This window comes from Mytilus edulis, chromosome 14 (genome assembly GCF_963676685.1).
Source record: "Mytilus edulis chromosome 14, xbMytEdul2.2, whole genome shotgun sequence".
Classification (NCBI taxonomy): Eukaryota; Metazoa; Mollusca; class Bivalvia; order Mytilida; family Mytilidae; genus Mytilus; species Mytilus edulis.
The window spans coordinates 438,603-466,523 of NC_092357.1; the positions used below are offsets into that span (position 1 = coordinate 438,603).

The window sequence follows — 27,921 nt, forward strand, 5'->3', positions numbered from 1 at the left end:
GAAATGTAAACTTGATTTGTGTTTTGTGGTATTAGTATTGTGTATAAGCTTCATAACATTTGGTTGAGGCAAACTTAAGTTAAAGAACGGAAATGATAAATTCAGCAATTTTTCCATTTGTAAAGGGGCATATCTCTAAAATGGTAAAAGAGACCTCATCAAAATTCAAACTTGATCTGTGTTTTTGGTAATAAGCATTGTATATAAGTTTCATAACATTTGGTTGAGACAAACTAAAGTTATAGAACGGAAACCAATTTTGGGACATATGTATGTATAGAGGCTCAAGGGTTAAACTTTATGCCCCCTCCACTACTGCAAGAGCATAATTACTCGGAAAGATTAAGCAACAATGACCCTCACCTATCCTGTAGACTCCCACTCCTTGAGACGTCCGAATCAATTTCAGCATCTCGTTTCTCCTCTGGTGTAATAGGCTGAGTTTTATGTCGACCTGTATATTTAAATTTTCTAGGTGTTTCTGGAGATTTTTCTTGTGCAGCATCAGCTGGCTGAGTCAAGTATCTGAAAGACAAATATATACTCTATCTGATTGTTGGTGAAATCAATTCCAAGAAACAAGCATTAAAAATACATATATAACATTCAAAATTCTGTCTTTATCATGACTGCATATGCATATTGTTTATTATAAGACCTGGCCTTGCAGTCATAAAATTATCTCCTACGTCATCCGGGTGTATTAGGGTCACCAGAGCTGTGCAGATTAAATCATATTTACTGACTTGCTTGGTCAATAACTATAACAAAGATCATATCAAAGGGAACATGTGTACTAAGAGGCGGGTCGGAGATGTCTTTATCCTGAAATCCCGGACTTGAAAACATGAAATCCTGAGGTCCAGAATTTGAAGAAATTTAAATCCTGACAGCCCAAAATTCGAAAAAAGAAATTCCCGAAAGGGTCCATCCCGAAATCCCAAGATTAAAAACACCTGATCCCGACGTCCCGTAAAAGATCCTGTCTTCCCTACTAAGTTTCAAGTTCAACAAAAACTAATTACTTGATCAAAAACTTTAACCTCAAGCAGGACAGACAGACAGATGAACTGACAAACCGTTGAAACGAACGGATGCACAGACCAGAAAACATAATGCATATAAATGGGGCATAAAAATATACACTGATCAATCTAAGTGGTTTTGTCAGTGATCAACATGATAATTACACTAAATATAATTAGATTTGTAAACCAGATAAAATGGTCACTTACATTTGTGGAATAATAAGTGTACTAACTCTCCGACCCAATATATAATTATCTACGACTTACATTTGTGGAATAATAAGTCTACTAACTCTCCGGCCAGATATATAAGTATCTACATCAATTTTTTGTGAAAACATTTTATTCCAGTCAGGTGTAGCAGTCTGCTGTGCACCAGGACTACTTGAGGTCTCACAGACTGAGGGACTAGTCCACTATCATAAGGTCATTTAATTAAATTGAAAACATGTCCACAAAAGGGATTTTATTATTCATTTATTTTCCCTATTTATTTTTCAAATAATTTAATATGTTCATCAATTCATAATAAATATTTACTCAAATATAAAATTCTGTATTCTTTTATTTTTGTAAATAAATTAAATATTTAACCTTTAATTTTTTTAAATTTTGGAACCCCTTTAATGGGCCTCGACCTGTGAAGTAAAAAACAAAGTGTTCACATCCTTATAGAGTGATCAATAGTTCAATACATGTCATAGATCTGACCTCAATCAACAGTACTGGCTGTTAAATCACCCAATCCTGTTATAGCCTAAGGGTACATGTTAACAACTCGTCAACAATCAATTAAAATAATAATTAAAACTAATTAGTGGTAATTAAAGATACTTATATATTGAATAAATACAACAATTGAAAACACAACTTTCAATAAACTGGTTGGACAGAAAATCATGACTTACAGCCAGTGGCCAATATTACATATATTATTTCAACATGTAACATCCAAACTCACTTTTCACTTTACACCAACCTTCACTCTTTTCACTATTCATTTTCTAACGGTTATTTTTCATTGGTGGAGGAGGCCAGAGTGCCTAAAGAGAGCCACAGACCTCTGTCAGGAAAACTAGTCAAGAGCACTTGTCATTAGTCGGGTAAAAATTCAAAATCCTAAGCATTCACAAGTTAGTGATATAACAAAACTTCCTAGACCACTTGACCACCGAGGCCCCAACTAAACTTAGACCATAACAATAAAATCATACCTTTCTTTTTCAGCAGGATCCCTCCCTCGTCTAGTCTTGGCTACATTTCCTACTTCCTCTACGACCTCTGAGTTTAACTCCAGTGTAAGGGACACCTCAACATCGACTGATACGTCTTCCTCCTCAGAACTTTTATGTAAAATGCTGTGAAGTTTCTCCTCCTTTACCTCCCTTGAGGGCGATTTTTTCATTGAGCTTTTTTCGGGCTCGTTGACTTTTGTTTCAAAACTACTTTCCTTTTTGAGAATGCCTTTCGGTTCAGAACACAATTCTAGAGATTTGTCTTTCTTTAACATGCCCCTTACATCCCCACTTTTTTCAACCGTTTCCGTGTGTTTAAGTATAGGTGTCAGATGCAAGTCCTCTTCAATTGATTTCCGTTTCTTGTCGAAGTCCTTAGATTTCACAGGATCATCTAATGCATCAAGATGTTTTAATATTGGTTTAACCTCTTCACTTTTATGTTTTCTATCGGAACTTTCACTTTTACGTAGAATTGCTTTAACTGACTCTTCACTACCATGACGATGAGTCTTCTCTTCATCCTCATGTTTAAGAATCGGCTTCTTAGATTTTTTGTCGGTGTCTTGTAATTTTTCCTCATCATGTTTTAAGATTGGTTTAACAGATTTTTTATCGTCATCTTTCGTCCTGACTTCGTCTTCATGTTTAAGAATGCTCCTTTGTTCTGTAGGTTTAGTTTCAGTAGAAGACACATCATCTGTGTGTTTTAAGATGCTAGGGTGTTCCGTGTCAGCAGCATGAATATGATCAGGTTTTAGAATACTTTTCACGTCTGTATCTGGAGTTTTAGCTTGTTTGTCTTTTAAGATACTATGACTCACCGACGTTTCTGTCACCTTTTCAGCCGACTTTAAAATACCTGAAAAAAAGTGTGAAAACATGAAGAATTATAGATGATTTACAGATAAAAGTGAAGACCTTAAGCTGCCATTAAAGATACAATTTTGCCATCCGGTAATAAACAACAGAAAATTTTAAAGGAGGCAAAATTACTGTTACATTGATAAATAATACTGGTAAAATCTTTTTGAAAAAACTGTGGGGGGAAGTCATGTCAAAGGTAGTGTACACTGTCATTTTGGATTGTACAATACCAGAAAATAATCAGTCTAGTTCTCTGCCGAAATCTTCAAACTTAAGACAGATTTACAATTTCTGTGTGAGACTGATTTGTTTGTATAAAGAACAAGGGGAGATAACTTTAAATAGTATTTTTTTATACTGTCAGATAGGCTTTTTGTCTACAAAGGACTCGTCAGTGACGCTCGAATCAAAAAAAGTTTCAAAGTCTATAAAATTACAACTCTGTCTTATGACAACTTTATTTGTAAGCTGGGAATATGTTCTTAAGGAATGTCATGCTTAACAGGAATTACACTTAATCACATTTTAATGGACACTTGAAACTTTTGACATCAAGCTTCATTAAGGGACTACTAATATAAAATGTCCTTTTAGAAATATGAATATAAATAGATTTCTGTTAAGTGGGTACTTATCTTCAGAGGACAATCTTAAACATCTTGAAAGTTCTCTGATAGGAAATATCTTAATATATAATATTTGACATAATCAATTAAACTTTTCTTTTATAGTTAACAATCCATTATGGCACCTGGCTGCCTAATTACAGAAGTCACTAAATCAGATGTTAACATCTGTAATGTGACACTTGACTTTTTCTAGAGAAGAAACACACCTGGTGCAACCAAGTTCAGTACATGTTATAAGAAGTTAAGAGTTTTTCAATCTTGAGTTTTCTGTGCTGAATTTTGTGTTTTGTTTATCTTGTCTTTTTTTTTAAATTCAGCCACAGAATTGTCTGTTATAATCTGACCAAGGAACAGTATATATGTTCCTGATCTGACTTTTCACTGCACCTTTGTATCATATTTGTTGTTTTTCTTTTTTTAATACGTTTTTTTGTCTTTGTTTTGGGAAGATGTGGAGGGGTTACACTTATTGGCCATACTCAAAGTTCCACACTATCTGTGGACGTATATGTATTGACCAATCAAATTATTATGACCATAACAACATACCTGAATTTTTCTTTGAGTCTTCAGACAAATCACCCATTGACCCATGTCTTGATGATGACCTTGACCCTGGTTGCGAAAGTGAGGCTTCAGCATGTTTAGCCATGACCTCACGCTGGCAACTCAGAGAGAGACCTTTTAATATTTCTGGGTCAGGTGGTTTGGCTAAACTCATGGCCAAGGGGGAGATTTTAGCTGCCTTTTCTACCTCCTCAAATGTAACTGGCTGAAATACAAAATAAAATAGTTGATATAATGCAATTTAGGTGTAGTCCAGGAACAGCTTATGGTAACCAAGAAATTAGAAGTGTCCTGAAATTGTCCTGTTCCGATACTTTATGAACAGGAAAACAATGAATGTATATTTGTGTTGATTTCCTGAACAAAAATTCTAAGACAGAAAGAACAATATAGCGATGTGGGTTTTGTTCATTGTTGAGGACCATTACAAGGCCTTCTGTTACATTAATCCATATTATACATATGGGACTTGGATGGATAGGTTTTCTACACATCTTAGTTTGACAATTGTACAAGGGGTGCTAAACAACCATTGACCTAAGCCATGAGGGTCTCTCGTAGTCTGAAAACCTTAGTTTTATATAGAGACCACTTGTAGAGTGATTAATGGAATATGTTATAATACTGGATTGATTCTTAATTTATTTCAAGGATAAAAGAATATTGGGTAAACCAATAAGAAACAGCTCCTTTCATAAACATTACAATTTGCCATTTCAGAACCTAATGCATCCTGGGTAATATTTTCAAAAGTGTACACCAAAACGTCCTGATTGGTTGAAAATGTCATAAACAATGGAAATTTAACCAATGACGTGATGTTATTTTCATTTTGGTGTAGGAAAAATTAGATTACCCATAGTCCTCTAGTTTGTGAAAAGGCGAATTGAAACGTAAAGAAAACAGTACTTTTATTATTGTTCTTAATATTTGACTATTCTTTTCCTTACGATATATTGGTATGTCACTACATGGAGATATTTCATTCTTTAAAAACATGATTTCGTGACATTTCCATCATGACAGTTTTCTGACCTACATATTTTTGACATAAATTACTTTTTGACACTACAAGGATTAACAGTTACAGATAAACAAGCAGAAGACATCATTTACTAAGAATGTCATAATAGTTTATTAAAGTACATAATCTAGGTGTAACTTCCCGTCTTTTTACTTTAAGTCTTTACAACTACGTCAATGATTATAATACTAAGATAGTTCACAGCTAATGTTACGACCATTTAAGTGAGAGATGTCTATGGGGAGATCATATTGCAAGACATTTAGTTTCTGTGTAGTATATAGTGTGGACTGCTTTTGCATTTATTGGTGTAATTTCCAGTACTGATAACATCCCCAGTTTGGGATTGGGACTGATGTCTTGTGTGAATTTTTCAAGACTGTTTTTGTTTAATTTCATTTATTGGTGTAATTTCTTTTGATGATTTCAACGTCATGTTTTTTTTATTTCTAGGATTCATGTTTCTTAATGTGAAGTCTATGTGTGATGTTTTGTGGACTAATTTTGTCTTTTTAATGATATTTGATTAAAAGGGCATTTCAAAGTACACAATGCAATAAAATAAATGTAATTCTATGATTCAAGGTGTAATAATCTTCTACCTGTGTACTGAAGCGTGAAGCTAACTTCCTGTTTTTACTGATTCCAGGTGTAATAATCCCCTACCCATGTACTGACTGGTGAGGCTAACCTACCTGTGTACTGAAGCGTGAAGCTAACTTCCTGTTTTTCCTTCTGGCTACTGGTGGTGGCACTTTGGACTTTTCTGCAGGTTTTTCTTCTTTTTTCAAGTTCTGGAATAGTTGTACCTTCTCCGCTAAACTCCGTCTAAAATTAACACATGATAAAATGTACAACAGAAATAAGACGAAAAAGAAAGTGAATATAAGATCCATTTTGTGTGATAGTAAAACCGAATAATGATAAATTTCCTTCCTGTGTTAAAGTCCTGAGAAAACAAAACTGTTATTTGTCATTCCGACTAACATGTATGAATTATCCAGTAGCCAGAGTCGATTAACGCTACACAATATTTCCAACAACATGTCCTTAGCTTCAGTTTAACATTAAAAACCTGTTTTTACACTATTTTTATAAAGGAAACCACAAGTATCCTTCCTGTATAGTTTATTCTACAAATAGCCAGCAAAATTACTTGTATCTTAAAAGATTTACATGTGCAAGATATAGCCAGGAAATGTCTTATTCTTAGAAATGACGGACTTAATAAATACAGTAAGTTAAATTCATTAATTCCACTGTATGTGCATTTATGATTGATACTGTGAATTCATAAATGTATGTGATGTTTATATTATTGTAACAGGTTGGTTTAGCGAAAAAAAAATAGAATTTGAATTTTGATAGCAAGTTATTCATATGCAAAATTCCTGAAATCCCAATAATAAATCTTCCATTTTCAAGATTTTGGGAATTTGTTCAAAAATCATAATAAGCAAAACTTTTCAAGGGATTTCAAGGAACCATGTGTCTCCCCCTAGATGTCAGCTTAAAAGTGTAATGTTCATTTTATTATATAGAGTAAAACTCAATGTTGACACCGCCAAGGCTGACGCTGCTGAAGGAATCTAGGATGATGTTGACACCGCCAAGGCTGACGCTGCTGAAGGAATCTAGGATGGCTATGTCTTACTTTAGCAAAATAAGTTTTGCAGGCTTTACGATAAATGGTTGCTTAAAATCAAGAATATGAAACGGATAGTTTCTATATATTAAACAACCCCGACAAAATCAAAAACAGTTCAAGGAGGCTAAATGGTTCAAATGAATCAAAACTGTATTTATCTCAGGTGGACATTAATATATTTTGTGGACACCAATATATTTAGAGATAAGATCTCCATTCAAAGAAGTCTACACACAACAGACTCACAACTATGAGAAAGTTTATAAAAGTTGTTGAACCCAACTAAAACACTTAAACATTATACAATAACAAATACCAGTACAACATTTACACGAAAGCGAGAAAAAAACCCAACACAACTACTAAAATTTTACCTTCAATTTGTCAAGTTTATAAACAAACACTACACTCAAACACTCAAACAGTGATTAAAATAAAAACAAATAAATCTTGTACGATGTTGTAACAGCTTGGTTTGTCTATAACTTGTAAGTTTTTGCCATGTTAAAACATAATTAATGTGGATGTCAACTTTTAAACCTAAATTGATAAACATCAGACTGATTTATATGAAATCAACACAATATCTAACATTAAATGAATGACTTAATATAGGTATGTCCTACAGATTGTTAATCTTAAAGTTCTTTATTTAATGTTTAGGATATATATATATCCAACATGAAAATTTGATGAACTAGGTGACCAAGTAAATTAATTAAGCTCTAATGTTCTCCTACTTTGTTAGAAGCTTAAAACAAAATTTCAAAATGCCTTCATTCTTCCTTGTTTTATATTTTGAAATTAAAAGTATTTCAAGTCAGGCTTCCCAAAATCCTGCCATGCCAGTTGTGACGTTACATTGCTTGATCAATAAAAATATGTAATCCTTGAATTGTAAATATAAAAAGGATCATATCCCACCCACCTTCATTAACCCCAAGGTGCTCATTGACATTAAAAATCTTTATTTATAAAACAATAAACATTGGTCTTACCTTATAGGACAAGAAACCTTATTTCCCTCTCTCTTTCAAACACAACACATCAAAACCTCATAAAACATCTACATTGTGTAATAAAACACATGGCTCATATCTCAATGTAGGCCAGCTACTTGTTAAAGAACTATGTGGGTGACATTCAATTGTATGTCAGTCAGACAAGAGATTCTTAAAAAACATGGCTACTATTTTTTATCAAAACTTGTTGATTCTATTTATCTTTTTTTAAGGTAAAAATAATGATTGATATTCGACTGAGGAAATACCTACACATGCTATACATATCTGTAAACAAAGTCAATTTTATCTTTAAATATCATGACCTATATGGTATTATTAACTATAAGTTCTATAGAGGCCATTGAAACGGGTGTTTTGTTCTCTATTTTTATATAAATCTCTTGTTTTTGGATTAAAAATGAAATAGGCGCAAAGACAGTGAAAGTACTTCAGATTCCGTAGTATAAACTACTAATAAGTCCCTTTTTACTTTCTATGGATCACTTAAGAAGGGGGGGGGGGAGGGGGGGGAGGGGGTGTTAGAGTGGGAGGTTAAGTTAGCTGCTCCCTTTTTTAAGGGAAAAAATGTTGATTATATAGGGAATCTCTGAGGCATGACTGGCGCAACCCCCTCTTTGGTTGTAAATGCTTCCCTCCTTTCCCCTACAAAAATTTCTGAATCTCCCACTATGCACAGATATATTCTGAAGGCACACACTGGATCTCTGATTTTTTGTATGTGTCAAATTATAATGTTTTACCCTGTTGACAGCATTATAACACCCTTAAGTATATGTTAGGGCCTCTGATAGATGAAATATAATATGTGCCTATATCAAATTTATCTTAATTCAATACAAAATTTGAAAATTTAATCCCTTATGGACTTATAAAGATAAACATACAAGAGATAGGGTCAATGGGGAACATATATTTCATGAAAAAAGAAGTATTTCAGAAAGGTTATAATTAGTCCGGTCAATCTAGCATAAATTTGACCCTAACACGAAAGTAATTGCAACAGAAGATTTTTAAGTTTTAATCTTTAGCATAATATACCCCAAATATACACAGAAAAAAGTCCCATAAAATCTAACTTGAGGAAGACTAAAAAAATCACCATTTAAAATTCCTATGGAGATTTGCATTGAAAAGGGAGATACAATGTAACTCTTGCAAAAAAGGCAGAAATATCAATAAAAATTGATACAAAATTATAACTTTACTGCTTCTCTTCATCAGAATGTATTGATTCTTGATTTTTTATCGGTCTTTAGAGTATAACAAACAAGTTTAAAGGTGTTTTCATATCTTTTATCAAGCTATAATTTAGATTTCATAATTCATTTGTTGACCATTTATTGAATTTTTCAACATGTCAAGGTAAAGAATCTCAAATTTAATAAAAATAATTAAGCATGTATTCTTTTTTTTGTGGTTTAAAGTTTCTATAGATAAGTAAGTTCCTGAAAAATATTATAATATACAGATGTAAACAATACCAAATTTTCACATTATTTTTTCAAAATGGTTACAAAGCTTCAAATTTGCAATTTCTTTAATGAAAAATGCACGAAAAAAATAAAACTACCCATAACACTTCGGTTTTGTACATTACATGAGCAGAAGATTATATAATTTAGTTAAATACAAACTTATAACCCGATCAAAGTATCATACTTTACATAAATTTCAAGAAAAACAACCAAAAACTGACCAAAAAAGACTCATTTTTGTAAGAGTTATCTCCCCTTTCAATGTTAATTTCCATAGGAAATTAAAAATGCTGATTTTGAGTTTTCCTCAAGTTAGATTTTATGGGACTTTTTTCTGTGTATATAAAGGGCATAATGCTATAGATAAGAACTAAAACATTTTCTGTTGCAATTAGTTTGAGGTTAAATCTTAGTTTGACTGGACAAAATCCTGGTACCTTTGATAACTACTTACAGGTACTGATCCCTGAATAAGGACTGAAGTTTAACAAACAGAACTAACATCTTTTACTTGACATTTAACTAGACACCCTATACTAGTACATGTGGTTGACTCTCAGATAGGTATGGGTTCCTTCTGTCATTTAACTAGACACCCTATACTAGTACATGTAGTTGATTCTCAGATAGGTATGGGTTCCTTCTGTCATTTTTTTCAAAAATTTCAAACATAAGAATGTTGAGCAAACTGTTTCCCTTACAAAATATGTTACACATAAAAAATTGTGTGTATTTTTTGGAAAAAAATCTTGTACATTACACATGATATATACAGTAAAAGACAATCAATGAAAAATAATTATCCAATGACATACATATCACATCCAAATTTGCTATTACAACTTTCCTATACTAGCATATAGTTGTCTAATCTGGCATTAATTTCTTAAACCCTCTGAATAATACACAACATTATACATATTCTAGTGAAACAAACAAACAACACAAGTTTGGTTACATCAAAACAATAAACCTAAACCAGCAGGGAACATCTCAAAGTTATCATCTTCTATAACACAAAGTTGAGTACTTTTGAAACAGTCCCTGTAGCAATACTTACTTTTCTGATTGTGGTGAACTATAAAAATGTGTTTCAGATAAAATCAATAAATTTTAATCCATCTTTAAATTATTTCCTCTTAGTGAATATTGTACTTCCTGGTTAAACTTCAAACAGATATTTGTTCTGATGTTTGTTGGGCACATGTTAATGCACTTTATGACGATAACTACATAACTATTGAACGTGACAGAGAAATTCTATGTATAATAATCTTCCTGATATATGAATAACTTGAAGTGTTTTGTTCGTTTTTTGTCTAGTACGATTTTAAATTAGCCCATTTCGTATTTTACAACTTTATTGTACGATTTAAATTTGATGGGTCGTTATCTATGTGTAAACAACATTTTCTATGGTCTGTTTAGATGTGCAGAAAATTAAGGTGGAAACTTAAACCGTATAAAATCTGAATACGATCACCCTGAAATCAGCACAGTACGAAATTACTTTCCAAGGTTATAGAAATTTTGTAAAAAAATATACACATCTATATATATGTATCTTTGTGTCAGGTATGATTTGCATGAAAAAGTTTTTTGACATTTTAAATCACACCATGAGATGCAGTAATTGAATACTTTTGAATAATTCAGTAAGTTCTTACCACATCCTGTTGTATACAATTGATCACCGTACCCGTTTAAAAAAAGTTATAATCATTCAAACTATTGTCAAATATTTCTTAACACCTGGGTCCTGGGTTTAAGGACAAGAAAAGAGGGATAATATAATATTTATCATTTACATTTGTTAGTAAAATATTTTAGTGATTTGTACCAATAGAGTTGAGACAATAAAAACATACTTTGATTTTTCATCATGGGTTCCTTCATTTTCGTCCACATCAACAGCTTTTCTTTCTGCCTCAGTGACTTCCCCTTCTCCGTCTGCTATTTCTGCTGCTGAATGAACCTCGTCATCTGTTACTGGAAGTGTCCTTGACCTCTCTCTCTTCTTCCTGTCAATATAGCGCTTAGCTCCACTGGCACATTTCTTAGGTTTATCTTCGATGATATTTTTAAACATGGACGCCTTCGCTGAAACACTGAGACGAGCAGGATCATCCTCCATTAATTCAGCCTCTAAACTTAAACTTCGTGAACTGTCAGATCTGGCAGAATCGTACCCTTCTAAATCTGACCCGGACACAATTCCAGAATCGGCTTTAGAGTCCCTCATTCCACTGTGACGGGACTTTAATCTGTTGGACATTAATCTTATCTCTTCAGATTCTGGCACAGAGCCAAGTTCTGCTGCCGTAACAGGTAATGTTTTATGGCGAACACTACGACCCCTTCTTTTCCTCTGTAGGTGCTGAGGATATTCTGTTTTCCTGTATACTATCTGTTTATCTTGTTTACTGAATTGCTCAAACACATTTGATGAAGCTTTTCTTAAAACTTCTGCTCGGAAGGCTTGGACGGTGGCAAGGCTAAAAGAAACAAATAAATCTGACATTTTGAATGATGTTACTATAGGAACATGATCTTGGTTATAATTTATATCTATAGGAAATATTCAACAAAAGATCATAACACAGAGCAGATAAAGGAGAGATTTGTGGTCTTTCTGTATAACTTTTAAATGTGTGATTTCTCAAATGTTGATTAAAATAAGAAATTTATCTATGTATTAACTTAAAAAGATCGTTAACTGACTTTTAATGGTCATATATAATGCCATCTGAGTCCATCACATCTTCTTAAAATAAAAACATCTGCTCCGTTTCTGAAAGACATTTGATGAACTAGATCTTTTTATATGCTTTTTATTTTTTTTTCCCAATGTACAATGCTTCAGAATTTTTTTTTTCAAATAATAAATCATAAAAGTTATTTCAAATAACAGATCTTAAAAGTAATTTCAATATTAGAGCATTTCAAATTTTCCACAAATTCACTCTACTTTGGCATAATTATCTGAGAAGATGAGTTTTTAAAATTTTGATGATTGTTTTCCTGAGTTATCTCCCTTTGACCAAACTTGTTTCTACAGCAAAAATCAATCTATTTTTCCATCAAATGAAAGATATGAATTGCAAATTTTGGTAAAAAAAACCACAGTCAAATATCAAATATAAAAATGTTCTGTAATATTCGCAAATAATTGAGAAAAATTACAGAGTCCCATTTTTACCGATTTCAAACAAACTGTATTAGATTTTGATTTTTTTTCAAATATCTTGATTTAAAGTATCATTGAAAAGATATTAATTGTCCAAATACTCATCTGGTGCAGTACAACAAGTACCCTCAAGCTTAAATTTCATTTTGTTTTGTTAACTGGTACCCTTGGCTTAAATTTCATTCTGCTTTATTAACTGGTACCCCAGTTTGTTTGTAACTTACTTTCCTGCCTCCTCTAACTCCTCAATGGTAACAGGCTGTGTCCTTGTCCTCCAATCATCTCTGGGACGTTTCTGAAAACTTTTACGTTTGTCTTGTACAGAGCTTGATCTCTGCTCGGCCAATGTATTCAGTTTCTGTAGCAAATTATTACCAGTTAAAGTTGAAGACTCGTCCTGATCAAAAGACTGAGAGGTTGAACTACTAGATCTGAAAAGAATAAGAAAATGGAATTACAAATTTTGTTGTAATACTCAACTGTCACATTTTTCACATTAATAAAAACATCACAATAATTTCTGAGTATAGAGTAGCTCTGTGAAAAAATCTAGCAGACCCATCCATCTTTTAGAGTATATAAGAGTTTTGAATAAAAAAATCCCTTACTTAACCATGCAATTAAAGATATATAGCTAAATATTACAATGATATTACCTCGAGCACCCAATCTGTCCAGACCCTACTTAGGAAGCTGCTGCAGCATACTGTCTGTGTTTACTCTAGTTAATTGTCTAATCATAAATCAACAACAAGTACTAATGAATTACTGACCATCTGGACATCTGGACATCAGGGCATAGGGGTCAGATTATTATCATATAGCACAAGGAATTAATGCATTGAAGTCAAACAAAAGAAAAACAGAAGATTCATTAATTATATAAAAAAAAAAAAAAAAAAAAAAAAAAATTGCTTCCTAATAGAAAGATGTATTAATTAGATAATATCTATAGATTTATATATAATCTATTGCTATTATATTTGTGTATATTATGTTGCAAATTGGAAGTTATAAATAATAAAAAAAAAAAAAAAAATTATAATTATTCCTGTGCTATAAATTTGAGGATTTTATGAATTTAAACAATATATATATACAAACATTGTAAATAAAGTGGATACAGAATTTGCTAAAACCAGTAGATTCATTAATTAATCCTGATCTACAAATTTGAGAATTGCAGATATAGAATTTGTTAATACCATGAAATAATGTATCCATGAAAATAAAAAAATATTTCACAATATTTTATTTTTTCATGACATCATGGAGAAGGAATGGACTTAACCTGAGACTACTATAACACTCAACCAATCATAAACTATAGATAAAAAAGGGGGGATAAAAAACATAAGTGAAAAATAAGAATTTCAAATGCGATGGAAAACTGACAAAAATATCCCAAAAAGCAAAAGAATTTGCCTCAACAAACCTTCAAATATTTGTGAACAATATGTTTCTTTCTTATAGATGTATATACATTTCATCAAGATGCGTCTCGAGACGACAATCAGAACATAGTAGAATGGAGCCAAAAAAACACTCAATGATGTATATAAATCATGTGATGTCATGTTTGTGTATTGACTGTAGGGGAGATAATATGATGAATCATAAAAGTCTGCCAAAATCACTAAGTCTTGTATGTGGAGGAAGATCCTTGCATTTCCTCTTTGATTATGAGAATACTACTTTTGTCAATACTTTATTTTATCTAGCTTTTGATATGTCGGTCTGGAAGCTTGTTCAAAATTTTCCTTCATGTATACCTTACTTTATAATCATGGTAATAAATGATAAACCTCCCACCAGATGTTAAGTCACAAACAGCAAATCATAAGTATAGGAGTTACTGCCCCTGACTTGGATTATGTGACTGGAAATTCCTCAAATAGGGTAAATGCCCTTCAAAAAGACCATGATCTTGAAATGAATAGAAACACTTGCATGAAGCAGACAGGTATATAAAATACATAGTGTTTGCAAGTTAAGTTTGACCACTTTGTTTTTGGTCACCAGATATTAGTACCTTACCAATAAAATGCAGAAAGTTTAGGAGTTGTTGCCCCTGACCTTGACTTTGGTGTTATTGGACATGACCTTGTTTCCTCTAACTTTGTAACTTACCTATAAAATGCAGAAAGTTTAGGAGTTGTTGCCCCTGACCTTGACTTTGGTGTTATAGGACATGACCTTGTTTCATCTAACTTTGTTGCCATATGAAATATTCTCTCTGTAATTGAAGGCATTGGTACGTCCTGATTGTCATTATCATCGTGAGAAATACTCTTACGCTGCTCTTGTTCTCGTCTGAAATTACAGTTTGAGAAATATGAAATACTTTTATTAAATTAATATTCTTTCTTTACATGCAGCATATTAATTCAGTGGTTCCAAGTCCAACATATATTCAAATGTTAATACAATCATTTCTATATCCCTTTTAGTCATATAGCTCTTCTTGTGTTTCTGTATTTCAAAATTGTTAGCTTTAAAAATATTTAGCTTCTTGCGTTCCTGAGGAAGATAAATCCATAATAGCGTAATAAAGTTTTCCTTTTTAACTAAGCTATGATGGAAGTGATAGCAATTTCCTAGGTGAAAAAGTCATCAAAACAGCAAGAACAGTGATATACAATGTACTAATTTTAACATTTCTTTGTGTGTCGACTTTATCATTTTAGGGTGAAGTATGGACTCAATGTTAAATTCTCAAAGTAAAATCAATGTCTGAATGAATAATGAAAACCTGTACCGGAACTTGTATCTGAACATCTTGTTAAATCCTTATTGTATTAAACCTGCATGATTTCTCGCATTCATCGCTGATCATTTATTACAGACTTAAGCAAAGGTTGGACATAATGTTGGCACTGGGGTATATTTATGTAATAGTTTAGGCAGAGGTGACACCTCAGTTTGTAGGTGTGTACCTTACTATATTTTGTTTACGAATAGATTAGAAATACACCCTTTTGTTCGATGAAACAAAAGTCTAACTTCAAATATTGTGTTGGCAGGATAGCCTTCTTAATAGATTAGAAATGGCTATTTATATGCTGTGAATTTTCATCATGTCACTGTCTTTATCATGTCTAAAATCCAAGGCTTGACTAATTTTCTTTGTTTTGTTTTGTTTTTCCTTTGAAATCATTGCAAAATGTTAATTCCTTTTCCTAATGTCTATCCACATCCATTACATCCAGATAGATAACATTTATATTTTTTGTCTTATGTATTAACATTATTTTTAGACACAAAAAAGTTTCCTTATTTCATGAAACAACACCTCCAAAAGAAAGACAACTCTTGTAAAATCAATATAAGGGAGGTAACTATTGATGAGTTACTTTAGAAGTTTGGTTATTTCCCACATGTTCTGTGTCTACATTGTAACTTAATAAAAAGTATGGAAGATATCACACACCAAAGATGTAATAACTTATCAAGTTAACATGATGTAAATTATCTTATTTACTAAACAACTTCCTGTAGGTATTAAACTTGTAAGGTAAACTATTTATCAGATATCAAAACATATTAAAACTTATCAGCATGGTATCAAACCAGATTATGTATATCTAATCACCAGCTTCTTTATCATAGTATAAGTTAGTTCAGTGGAAACTTATGGATTGATACAATAGGATCTGTGTTCTCTGTTGCAAATAATGTAGGATGGCAAAATCAAATATTAAAATGAAGAACTTCATAAAACAAAATAATAGAATGTGTCTGAGGACACGGGTGACCCCGCACAAAAAAAATGGGATGGACAGATGGAAAGACTGACAGACGGAGAGATTGAAGGACAGAAAGAAAGAAGAGGACAGTTAAGGGTTACACTTTAATAATGCATATTCGGATAAGGCTATCTATGCCTGGGGGTACAAAAACCTTAGATTTAATACCTTATCAAGTTTGGGTTCAGACCTCCTACTACAAACAAGAGTGCACACGCTGAAATGTCTCGCCTTCTTTAATAATCATTGATATTATGTTGATAGTCCTAAATATAAAGCTTTATTACAACTGTCACATAAACTTAACATTAACCAAGAAAACTAAACATTGACCAATGAACCATGAAAATGAGGTCAAGGTCAGATGAACCATGCTCGGCAGGCATGTACAGCAAACAATTCTTCTATACAACAAATATAGTTGATCTATTGCCTATAGTTTAAGAAAAACAAACCAAAACACAAAAACTAAGCGCTGAGCAATGAACCATGAAAATAAGGTCAAGGTCAAATAAAACCTGCAGGACTGACATATAGATCATAAAATATCACAGGCTCGACAAAAATGGAGATATTCTGGCAGACATTTAAAATTAAATAGTGCTGACCTACCAAAACATCCAAACAAAAAACCACAAAAAATACTGAGAACTGACAAGTAAACATGATAAAGGCTGTATTACCTCATCATTGACATGATTGAACCTGAGAGTAAATATTTCCTGAAAATCAAAACAAACAACTTGGAATCAAATTAACTTGACTTTTATCTGGTTCTGAGAGAGAATTTAAATCTAGCAAATAACATGAATATGATGTTGTTCTTACCTTGAAAATATACAGACACATCTGGTAATCGATTGAGCAATATATTACACTCTGTGACAAACACCTGGGGATCAATGAGGGGTAATGCATGCTATAATGTGCAATTAATGTATATGAGGTGCCATTCAGGAGTTTAAATAAGTTTTATGTATTAATCAAAGAGCAGATTGCTCTGAGGGATACGATTGCCGTTGTTTCATTAACACATGTATACATGTAGCTGGATAATATTATTTTCAAAACTAATTCAACTGCACATGTAAAATAGTTACAAAATAGCCAATCCCGGATAAAAGGGTATGATCAATGTAATTCATGTAATTAGGCCTATTGTGTTTTATTTTTGTACTATCAATTCCAAGTTTACTTTCCACAGCAGTCACTGAGACTCAGAGTGAGAGAACGTGTTTCACTTCGTACATATCACCTATTTTCCTACGTTAATAGGAGGAACCCATTCCTTACTCTTAAAACATTGAATTTCCTTTGGGTCAGTGAAAGCAATCGTATCCCAAAATTTCTATTGGTGTGATCTATTGAAGGTACGACCTCATGGCTAAAAACGATTAAGAAATCATTGATCTTTTATAGGATATTTTAACTTGTTTAAGGCCAAAATTTTGAAGAAAAAAACAACATATACTTGTGTATAGGATTTTTCTGTATGTACTCAATATTTATTTATGCCTCAAAAATTCTGCCTTTTAAAAAAATTATTTGAATAACAACAAAATTGCAAGTCTCCAAATGTTTAGGTTAAACAATTTGAACTCAATAAAAAAATATTCTACATTCCTTAAGGAATCAATAAAGAACCAAGTCTTTATAAAAGAGGAAAGTAAAATGTTCTTTTAAAAATTTAAAAAAAAATCAAGTTTTATTCAGAAAATTTACAGTTTCATTATATATACCAAAAACCTAAGCAAAGTAAAATAACCACATGGCTAGACAAAATTAAGCAATGATTCAAGCCTGTATCCTTTACATACCCCTAACTACATGCATGTACTAATTAAAAAGACTACTCTAGTTAATGAATTAAGATGATTGATTCGTCTGACAGAATCTCAGTCTGACTGTATCAATGTCACACACGATGATGAGAGAGGGGAAAAAATACAGTCAGACATTAATGAGTCAATGACGGGTGCTTCAATCAGAGATAAAACTGGTTCAGCATTGAGAGTTTGCTTTTACCTATATCAGTTTCATTTAAATAAATGGCATGCTTTTTACCAGTGTTTCAGAGTTTCAGTGTTAAGGTAGTGAATCAAGGGAAGTGTATCTTGTTTAAGTTTAGAAAGTTGGAAATGTTTTAAATGAACGGTCTCCAGACCAGTGGCGGATCCAGCCATTTCTTAAAAAGAAGGGCTCTGCTCCAGGACAATAAGGGTGGGGGTCCGAACCCTGGACATTTAGAGGATGGGGAGTTCCAACCATTTGTTTACATTCAAAAGAAAAGCTTTGATTCATAACAACAGAGATGTGTACTTATCTATAGTATATTATTTGACATGCAGAGTTAAAAAAGGTCAGATTCCTAATATTCCCCACCCACAGCTGGTAGATGCCAATTGTTTTCTTGGGTCGTTGTGGTCTGCTGCATATGTTAGACTCAGAATTACAATCTTGCTAACAGAACACAGCAGAAAAACATTCTGAAATAACTGACTACACCTACCTTAAACTTTCTTGGATATCATCTTTAGCTGAGAGAGTCATTTTAGATCCCTTTTCTATTTCTGGTGAATCATCCTCATGACGTGATCGTCTCCTCTGTAATATGGTAGCTAGTTCAGGATCGACAACCACGCCAGCTTTCTTCATAGATTCAGCACGTTTAAGTATTCCTCTTGGTTTAAATCTATCAACTTTAGAACCATATGATTCTGAACGTTTTAAACTTGTTGTACCTAAACTTGCTAACTTAGCTTCAGTAGCTCTCACTTTTTCCAACAAACTTGGAGATATATGACCTTTCCTTTCAGGAGACTTACTAAGTTCTTCCACTTTTTGATGTGTAACACTACTTTTTGTTTCTAATTTTTGCTCAAGCTTCTTTTCCACACTAACTTCTTTTTCAGAATTTTTTACCGAATCAGAATCAATTTTTCCGTGTGAAGTTCTCCGTACATCCTTAATGAATGAAGTGACTTGTTGAGGAGATTCTATGTTAACTTTAGATAAAGCACTCTTCATGTTTCCTAATTCATCGGAAGATAGACGCCTGATTGAAGGTTTAGTGCTGCCACCTATATCCTGTGACACCTCGGCTAGAACAGCTAGACTTGTATCAATGTCTGACAATTCAGATTTCACATCACTAATGCCATTTTTATGAGCTTGAGTTTCATTTGAGGGCGCCATGTTGGATGAGGCCACTTGGGATTTTGTAAGATCCCGAGACGATTTCCTTGGGAGACGTGGGACAATCTTAACTTCAGATTCCTGAGATACAGATAAGACTTCAGCACTAGTTTTTGATGGCTGAACAATTAAATGCTCTTCTGATACAGTTGGCACAGCCTTTTCAACACCATTTACAGTGCGAGAATCAGTTTCTTGTCTCCTCACTTTTAAAATGGACAAAACTTCCGTATTTTCTATAACTTCTTCAACATCTGCTGCCGGAGCCAGGTTTTCAGCTTTTTCTATTTTCTTACTTGTAATTCTCTCCCTTTCATCTTTCTCTCCGTCTTTCTGTTGAGTTTTCACATGTTTTTTTCGTTGTTTTAATATTTCTGCCAATTCTTCCGTTGGTTTATCGCTAGCTTGACAGAGATAAGTTCTGCTTGATTTCATTTCGTCTTCTTCAGTTATATCCTCCGATTGCACATGCTCAGTTATAACCTCTGATTGCACATGCTCAGTGTCGATTTTATCAGGAATGTTGGGTAAAATTCTACGTTCAACTGTTTCTGGACTATTTTGTCTTCGCATAAAATTAGATTTAAAGCTTCCTGATCGCTGAACTCCTTTGATAGTTTCTATATCATCTGGAGGTGGCGTACGTTTTACACGTAAACTCTGTGTCCTCTCCGGTGTACTCCTACGTGATTCGTCACTACTTCCGCTACCTAGTGCATCTTGACGTCGCAGGCCAGACGGTTTCCGTGACGACAGATCATCAGGTTCTGGACTAGAGAATCGTTGTAAGAGAGATGAGAAATTGTTTTTACGAGTAATTTTTGGAGGTGCTTTGGCTGAGTCCTCAGATTTTCTTTCCGCCTCATTTTCATGTGAGAATTTCGAAATTGCTGAGGAAACCTGAAAATATTCAGAAAAGTTTTAATTGCATATTAAAACCCCAAAAACATCAATAGTTTAAAAGATTGCATAATAGTGATTCAAGTTATATTTTTTGTCTGACAAAAATATATATTGAGGAATATTGAATTATTTCAATTGAAAGCATTTTTTGATGATTAAAACAAAATCAACAAAGAAAGATAATCAATATGGATCTATTCCATTTTATTTATATCTTATCTCTGGTCAACAATTAGTATTGACCAGTGTCCATTGACCAGTGTCCATTCACCAGTGTAATTGTTCATTGATTCATCATGAGTTTGTTAATATTACATGTTTACAAGTTTGAATTATATTAGTTGTGATTGCAGACATTTCTTTTCTTATTAAAATTATGAACAGTAATAAATAGGAAGACTGTCATCTTTATTTTCAGGTCAAAGCAAAAGTGTATAGACAAAGGGAAATAATTCTAATATATCAGAAATCTCACATTTTGATGATTTATTTTCCAATGGCAAATTAAGGAATAACAGTACTGTAGTTGAAGAGTTGCCACCGTCAAATCAAAATTGACGGTGGCAACTCTTCAACTACAGTACTGTTATTTCGATTCTAATGCATTTCAAAAAGAAATAATACGATAAACTTGGAAATATGTCTAAATTAGACAAATAAAAAAAATCCTTGAAACTTCATGAATGATTTTGGGGCAAAGAGGTCATGGGTAAACGTGACGTCAGACAAGTGAAAACTTACAAACTGGAGGTTATTACTTAACCTGTACGCTTCAAATTCGGATAAAATAACTTTAAAACGGCGAATTCGAGGTAGGTGTTGTTTTAATTTTGGATTATATAGTAGTAATCGAACATTTGTTGATTAAACCATTTCAAAATGGTTGTCCCTCCTTAGTTACGCCTGGTCAACTGTGGATTTGACGCCAATGAAAAAAATTGTTACATACAAATTGCATTAGAATTAGATGTATGTTTAGGATGAGAACATGTTAATGAAATAAGAATATTAATTCTGCTTTGAACTAGGTTGATACTCTGAGCCTGATTTTGAATGTGCTAGTTACTCACAAGGTCCAAAACAGAGCCTTCACTGCGTTGAAGACTCATTGGTGGCATGGAGTTCGGCTGTTGTCTGCTCTTTGGTCAGGTTGTTGTCTCTTAGACACATTCCCCATTTCCATTCTCAATTTTATATTGCATATGTATATATATCAAACAAACTTGTACACAATTTTGTTTAAAGGCCAGCTAAAGCACACCTCTGGGTGTTGGATGTTCTCGCTGTATTGAAGACTCATTGACAGCCTTCTGCTGTTTTCTTCTCTTTGAAACATTCCCCATTTCCATTCTCTTATTTTATTTACAGATAACTGGAACAAACTTACCTTAGATGGAAATGAGAATTTAGATGGCAGTAAATGATCTAAAATAGATTTTCCTGATGCATGCTGGGTATTATCAGTATGATTAGTACCATGCTGTGAGGAGGGATGAGGATGCAGGTGACTTGTAGAATTTGTTACCTGAGGAAAAGGCATATAAGGTCATCAAACATTTTAAAGGTCATCAAAAACAACTTCGACAAAATGAGCAAAATTGTACAAAAAAGGTTCTCGTTATACTGTGTTTTCATTAATTATTGTTTGAAGGGTACAAATTTTTATTGATTTCAAATATTATTCATTGGATACTAATTTTTGGTGATTTCATCTTTAAAGATGAACTAAAAACTTAAATATTTCCTATATACATGTATGAAGAATTTGACAAAACCACCAAAAAGGTATTAAAGTAAAAAACAAGTATTCATCGATCTACAGAAAATTGGTACTCACAACAACTAATGTATCCACAATGTTGTAAATTCATATTTTCTTTATGTTAAGATTATTAGGAAAGATTGTGACGGGATCTGATTTTGCAGTTATAAATTTGACAGCATTGTTTGAATGCAGTATTACCAGAAATCACAACATTTTAAACTGAAATGATATACACTTGATTCAAAAATTGCAACAAAAAAATCAGCACAAATTTCAGATACATTTTATAGTTTTGAAGACATATTTTTCATTCATGATTTTTTTCTTTTCAGATCTGAGACTATATTGTGTTGTTTGAGTTCATACTAACGTATTTGTTTCATCAAGAATGACAAAAATAACATTGAATATAAAAAGAATATCACCCAAAAGAATCTTGATATTTGCTGACAGCTATTTAAACCTTTGATACTAAGTATAATATGATTGATATCCACCCAATTGTATACGTTTCTATACCTGTTTAAATCAACCTGGGTGTGTTGTCAAATTGTAAATTTACATATATTATATACAAATAGTCATAAAACATACAATTTAATTTTCAATGTCATGTGTGGGAGTATGTTCTCAATAAACACAAATTATTTATTGTACTCATCAATGGTGTCTCAACCTAACAATAAATAGGATTTTTGAAGGGTGAGAATTAATTTATGACAATAACAGTGGAGAATCTTGGCTTCAATTCAAGTTAAGTAGCATTGACTGTCTACTGTCATTCTGTGGAATCGAAATTAACAAATTATCTCCCCTTTTAACATTAAGGAATCATACTGGCCATCTTTGATTGTTACTTGCAATTTATCATAGTGGTTTTGTGCAATTACCACAGCAAAGGAGTCTTCGCATATTCTTTTTGATTATTTTTCAGTAACTCTTACTGAGCACATGATATTTATGGGGCTACACTGCTCAATCTTTAGTTTTATCAAGAACTTGTATAGTCATATACAAATCCTTGGTTTTATGTGTGGTATTTTGTGGAATGTTGTTTTGTCTTTTCCTTCTTTTCTTTTTTGGCCAATACCTGAATGGTTTTTTTCTAGAAATCATCGGGTTTTAGTGATCCCTATTGATTTATATTTCTTTAAAAATGTACCAATTGCATGCAAATATATAATAAACATGTGGTTAAAAGGGTTTGTTGGTGCAAAATTCAAAAACTTTAATTTCATGCTTTTCATTGGTTAAATTCAAACTTTTGAACACCATGCTTCTGATCGGTTCAAGATTAGATATTTTAACAGTTTTTTCAACTCCATGCTTTTTATACCTCAAAGTCTACTTCATCCTGTAAGAATGTCAGAAGCATTAATTTAAAGAATTACAGCAGTTTTTGTTCACATGCATTTTAAGCAATAATTCATAATAAAAAAACTTGTTTATATTCAATGCAAATAGTAAACGCTTCATCACAGAAAGGCATCATGAAGTTTAATTAGAATAAAATGATTAAAGCTCTGAACATTGAACTGCCATTATGTTTTGACAAGAACAATAACATGCTCTTAAAAGTTGTAACTTAGTGACATCAGATGCTGAGCTCTATAATATCTCCTAATTTTGATAATGTTTACAAAATTATTAATGTTGATTGTCATTTAATTGAGCTACCCTTTTTTCTGTTCTTTTTTTTAAATGTTTTTTCTCACATTTTGTACATCTTTAAAACTTACTTGAGATTTTGATGAAACAAGATCAGATGATTCTGATGATAATGATGATGGTTTGTCTCCCCCTGATAAACCTGAAAAACAAAATTAGATAAAAACATAAATACAGAAGTCACTAATCTGATTCAGAATTAACACACTAAAGTCACTAAATGTACTAATAAGTCATGACTTACAATCACAAGAAAATGTCAGTACATTCAATAAGTAACTGAGTACTACAACATCGATTAGGAGTTAACTGTTACTAAGCCAGTCTGCACCAAAAACTTTTTCAACTACTAGTCCACAGACCAATGTTCCGACATTTTTCTTATTGGTCCAAACAAAGTTTTGCAAAAACTTACTAGTCCAAATGAAATTTTACTAGTCTGGGGCATCGGACTAGTGGCTAACCGTTCAGACTGCTAAGCATTCAGTTTGGACATTTTTGGCCATCAATTATGGCTTGATGGTCACAAAGTCGGTAAACATATAAATTTGCAACAACAATGGTTCTGATGTAATTTAAGTTTGTTTCATCTGGGAAAAGAAAGAAAGAGGTATAGTTGTGCAAGATGGGGGGGTAAATCTCAAAACCTTAATCACCAGGTTATAGAATATTTTGAGGCAGTACTTTTATAATATTTCAATCAGTTACATCCCTCCCTTTCTATCTCTTCAACAACCTAACTCAAGGTTACAAGGAACACACCCATGGTTACATTTAGTACAAACCCAAGCTTTCTCAAAATATCAAAACCCAAGGTTACATGAGGCACTATATGCAGACTTCAATGTAGTAAACCATTACTGTTTTAACAGATACTTAACCAAGCTTATTAAAACTACTGACATCTCATCAGAACAGAATTAAACAAACTTAAAACAAAATGAGTCTGCTAATTGTCTATAAATTGTTTCTGCATCCAATACAAATGTCTATACTGGTTCCTTGTTAACCATTGCCTGGTACCCATATGTAAACAACACAGCAACCAACATCTGCAGAGCAGATCATGTAAACAAACATTCTAAACCAGGAAACAGCTGATCATTTCAAAATTTCTTTTCAATGTTCTGATATCATCGAAATTCAAAGAACATACAATATTTGTTTTGGTATTAATGTCATTCAGTTCAAGTTCAAGATATATGAAAGACTTTGAAAGAAGTGCAAAAAGACTACACTTCTTTAATACAAACAGTTTATACTTAATAATTTGTCAAAATTTTAAAAATTATGAGACATCTATTATTTTGTACACGGGGAACATTTTTCAAGAATTAACCTGACTATGCTATCATGCATTTTTCTACTCTGATAGGCCTGTCTCTGTATGTATTACCCTAAGAGTTACTAGATACTATAACTTACAATACCATCAAAGGGAAGTTAACTTACTGTCGTCTTACCAGAGGCCACCACTATTACATGTATCTATTATATGTAGTATTCATCCATGACACAAAATCAGAACTTGACAGGAGAAACACACAAAAAGCAAAGCAACAGCGCTTTTATTGCTGTTCTTCATCAAACAGCTTTTCAAAATGGTGAGTACAGACAGATTTTCATGAGTCCAGGATTAGTTGACTCACCTTAGTGAAACCCCTGCTAGAGGAAACCTCTTTCACATAAGATCAACTGAGGTTTATAAAATTTTAAGCGTCTTTCAAATATTCCCATTTTATAGTTGAACCTAAACTATTTGCTAGAGTCCCAAATACATGGATGTAAGCAATATATAAATAAGATAATGCGGAGTAATAAATAATTGCCAATGAGACAATTAATACAGCATTGACCATAGACCATAGAAGAAAGCAACTAAATAAAATGGGAAATGTGTCACGTAAAGACAACATTCCAACCAATAGCAGAAAACAGCCGAAGCCCACCAATAAGTTTTCACTGCAGCGACCTGCACCTGCACCTTCCATTATTAATAAAATTTGTTATACAAAATTAAGATAATGATAAATTTCAAATGACAATTGTTGACAATTTTGTTTCTTTGTCTAGATAAATTGACAATATTTTCCTACAATTAAAATCTTACTTGATATTATCATCCAAGATTTCAAATACTTTCTCCTTCTGTCACTTCAAATTCAGGAAGTCACTGAAAACTTTCACCGTCACTTTCATTCAAGCATGTTAAATGTAGAATGTTGTCAGCCGTAAAGTTGATATATACTTCATAGGTTTAGTAATTGTCAAATAAGATTGTGTTGTTCACTTAAATGTTACGTCAAGTGTACAAACTTAACTTACGTAACGTTCAGATCCTGTCTCCCCAATCAATACCTTGCAAGAATTACATAATCATTCAACGAAAACATTCAATATTTGTGTTTTAATTTTCCTTTGTATGCCGTGCCAGGTATAGTAATCGTGATTTAGAGGCTTTTTTCTAATAATAACCACTTAATCCCTGGAATATTATCACAAACAATTATTACGTTCTTAAACAGGCTGTTTTTTACAAATCCATTTGAGTAAACATATAACCTAACTAATTGGTGTGTTGACTACTGCAGTAAAACCAATATTAAATTGATATTTGTCATTACACATTTCTATTGATCTATTGATAACACTTCTGAATGACATACACCATTAGCTTGTCAAGTCTGTGAGTGAACGAAAATCTTCAATTAAATATGAGCTCATTTTTATTTTTCCATTTATCTAACCTGTCAATTTCTACTAAAAAACCATAACCAGCCATTCTTTAGTTGATATGTAAATAAATTGATTATAAAAACAAAATGTATTGATCAAAGGGAGGTAATCCATAAAATCTGTGAGTGAATGGGAAAATCATCTATAAAACATCTGATTCAGCTCATTTTTATTTTTCCATTTATTTAATCTGTCAATTTCTTCTAAAAATAACAATCAGCCATTCTTCAGTTGATATGTAAATAACTGATTGTAAAATCAATGTATTGATCAAAGGGAGGTAATCCATAAAATCTGATTCTTCCTTCATTTCAAAACAATTCAAACTTGTCAAATTCTAATATAAAATGTATTGATGAAAGGGAGATAATTCCATCAATCTGCTACTTATGTTAGACAACTCCTTCATATCAGAACAATTCAAATATGTCAAGTTAGTACAGAAAGAGACAATCAATTCCACACTTGTTGATATGTCAACAAACAAAATGTTTTTTATCAAAGGGAGGTAATCAATTTAAAAATCTTCTACATAAATTAATTTTCTGTAAATTCAAACTATTGTAAGGTGTTTACAAATACAAGTAATTTGTGACTGGGTGAGTGTTACAATAATAATAACTCACATTCAGATATCTTAATGCATATTTTCCTGAAGTACCATTAACTAATCTGGAATTATGGTCAATTCTTCAAAAATCAGAAAATTAAATGCACACAACAATTTCTGAATATACAGTTACTCAATCATTGCGAATAATTCCAACCTGTCAATTTTTTATACAAAGCGAGTCAATATCACTTTGAGAAGATTTAAAACAGAAAGTATTGGTCAAAGGGAGGTAATTCATGTTAATCTGGAACTAATACTTATACTTATGTTAAATTCTCTATAATTTCCGAATTATTCTTAAAACTTTTTTTGATTAAGAGAGCTCTTTGGATATTATGAACTTTGTAATACTCACTTTTAAAAACTGGTCCGAATACTACTCCAATAATCCATCTGAACCAATCGTAAAAGATTAGAAACACATTCATCCTATTTCTCATTGAGACACCATCAAGTTTTTATAGCACATAAAACAATACAAATCACAGATCAACTCAATAGTCATTCAAGTTCTATTTGGCATTTTTTTCTTATTTCAAAGTCATTGTAAATTTGCAAATATCACTTAATTTTGTAACATAAACAACTTGCAAAACAAATAATTTCATTT

General features: G+C 32.3%; 1 protein-coding gene across 14 annotated transcripts in view; it reads right to left on the reverse strand.

The window, feature by feature from the left end:
- The window catches only part of LOC139503095 (platelet binding protein GspB-like), a 130,610-nt gene that overhangs the window by 18,050 nt on the left and 84,639 nt on the right, over nucleotides 1–27,921 (reverse strand). For 8 of the 14 annotated variants that reach the window (XM_071292776.1, XM_071292773.1, XM_071292777.1 and 5 more), the window contains exons 6-16: nucleotides 24,034–24,104; nucleotides 23,631–23,648; nucleotides 21,917–22,054; nucleotides 18,941–20,526; nucleotides 14,816–14,998; nucleotides 12,910–13,116; nucleotides 11,367–11,993; nucleotides 6,046–6,178; nucleotides 4,309–4,531; nucleotides 2,243–3,125; nucleotides 364–525 (exon numbers count right to left, since the gene is read on the reverse strand). In XM_071292776.1, the coding sequence (XP_071148877.1) occupies nucleotides 364–525; nucleotides 2,243–3,125; nucleotides 4,309–4,531; nucleotides 6,046–6,178; nucleotides 11,367–11,993; nucleotides 12,910–13,116; nucleotides 14,816–14,998; nucleotides 18,941–20,526; nucleotides 21,917–22,054; nucleotides 23,631–23,648; nucleotides 24,034–24,104 (4,231 nt within the window). The remainder of the gene's footprint in view (nucleotides 1–363; nucleotides 526–2,242; nucleotides 3,126–4,308; nucleotides 4,532–6,045; nucleotides 6,179–11,366; nucleotides 11,994–12,909; nucleotides 13,117–14,815; nucleotides 14,999–18,940; nucleotides 20,527–21,916; nucleotides 22,055–23,630; nucleotides 23,649–24,033; nucleotides 24,105–27,921) is intronic. The other 6 variants (XM_071292779.1, XM_071292774.1, XM_071292787.1 and 3 more) reach the window with 3 other exon arrangements.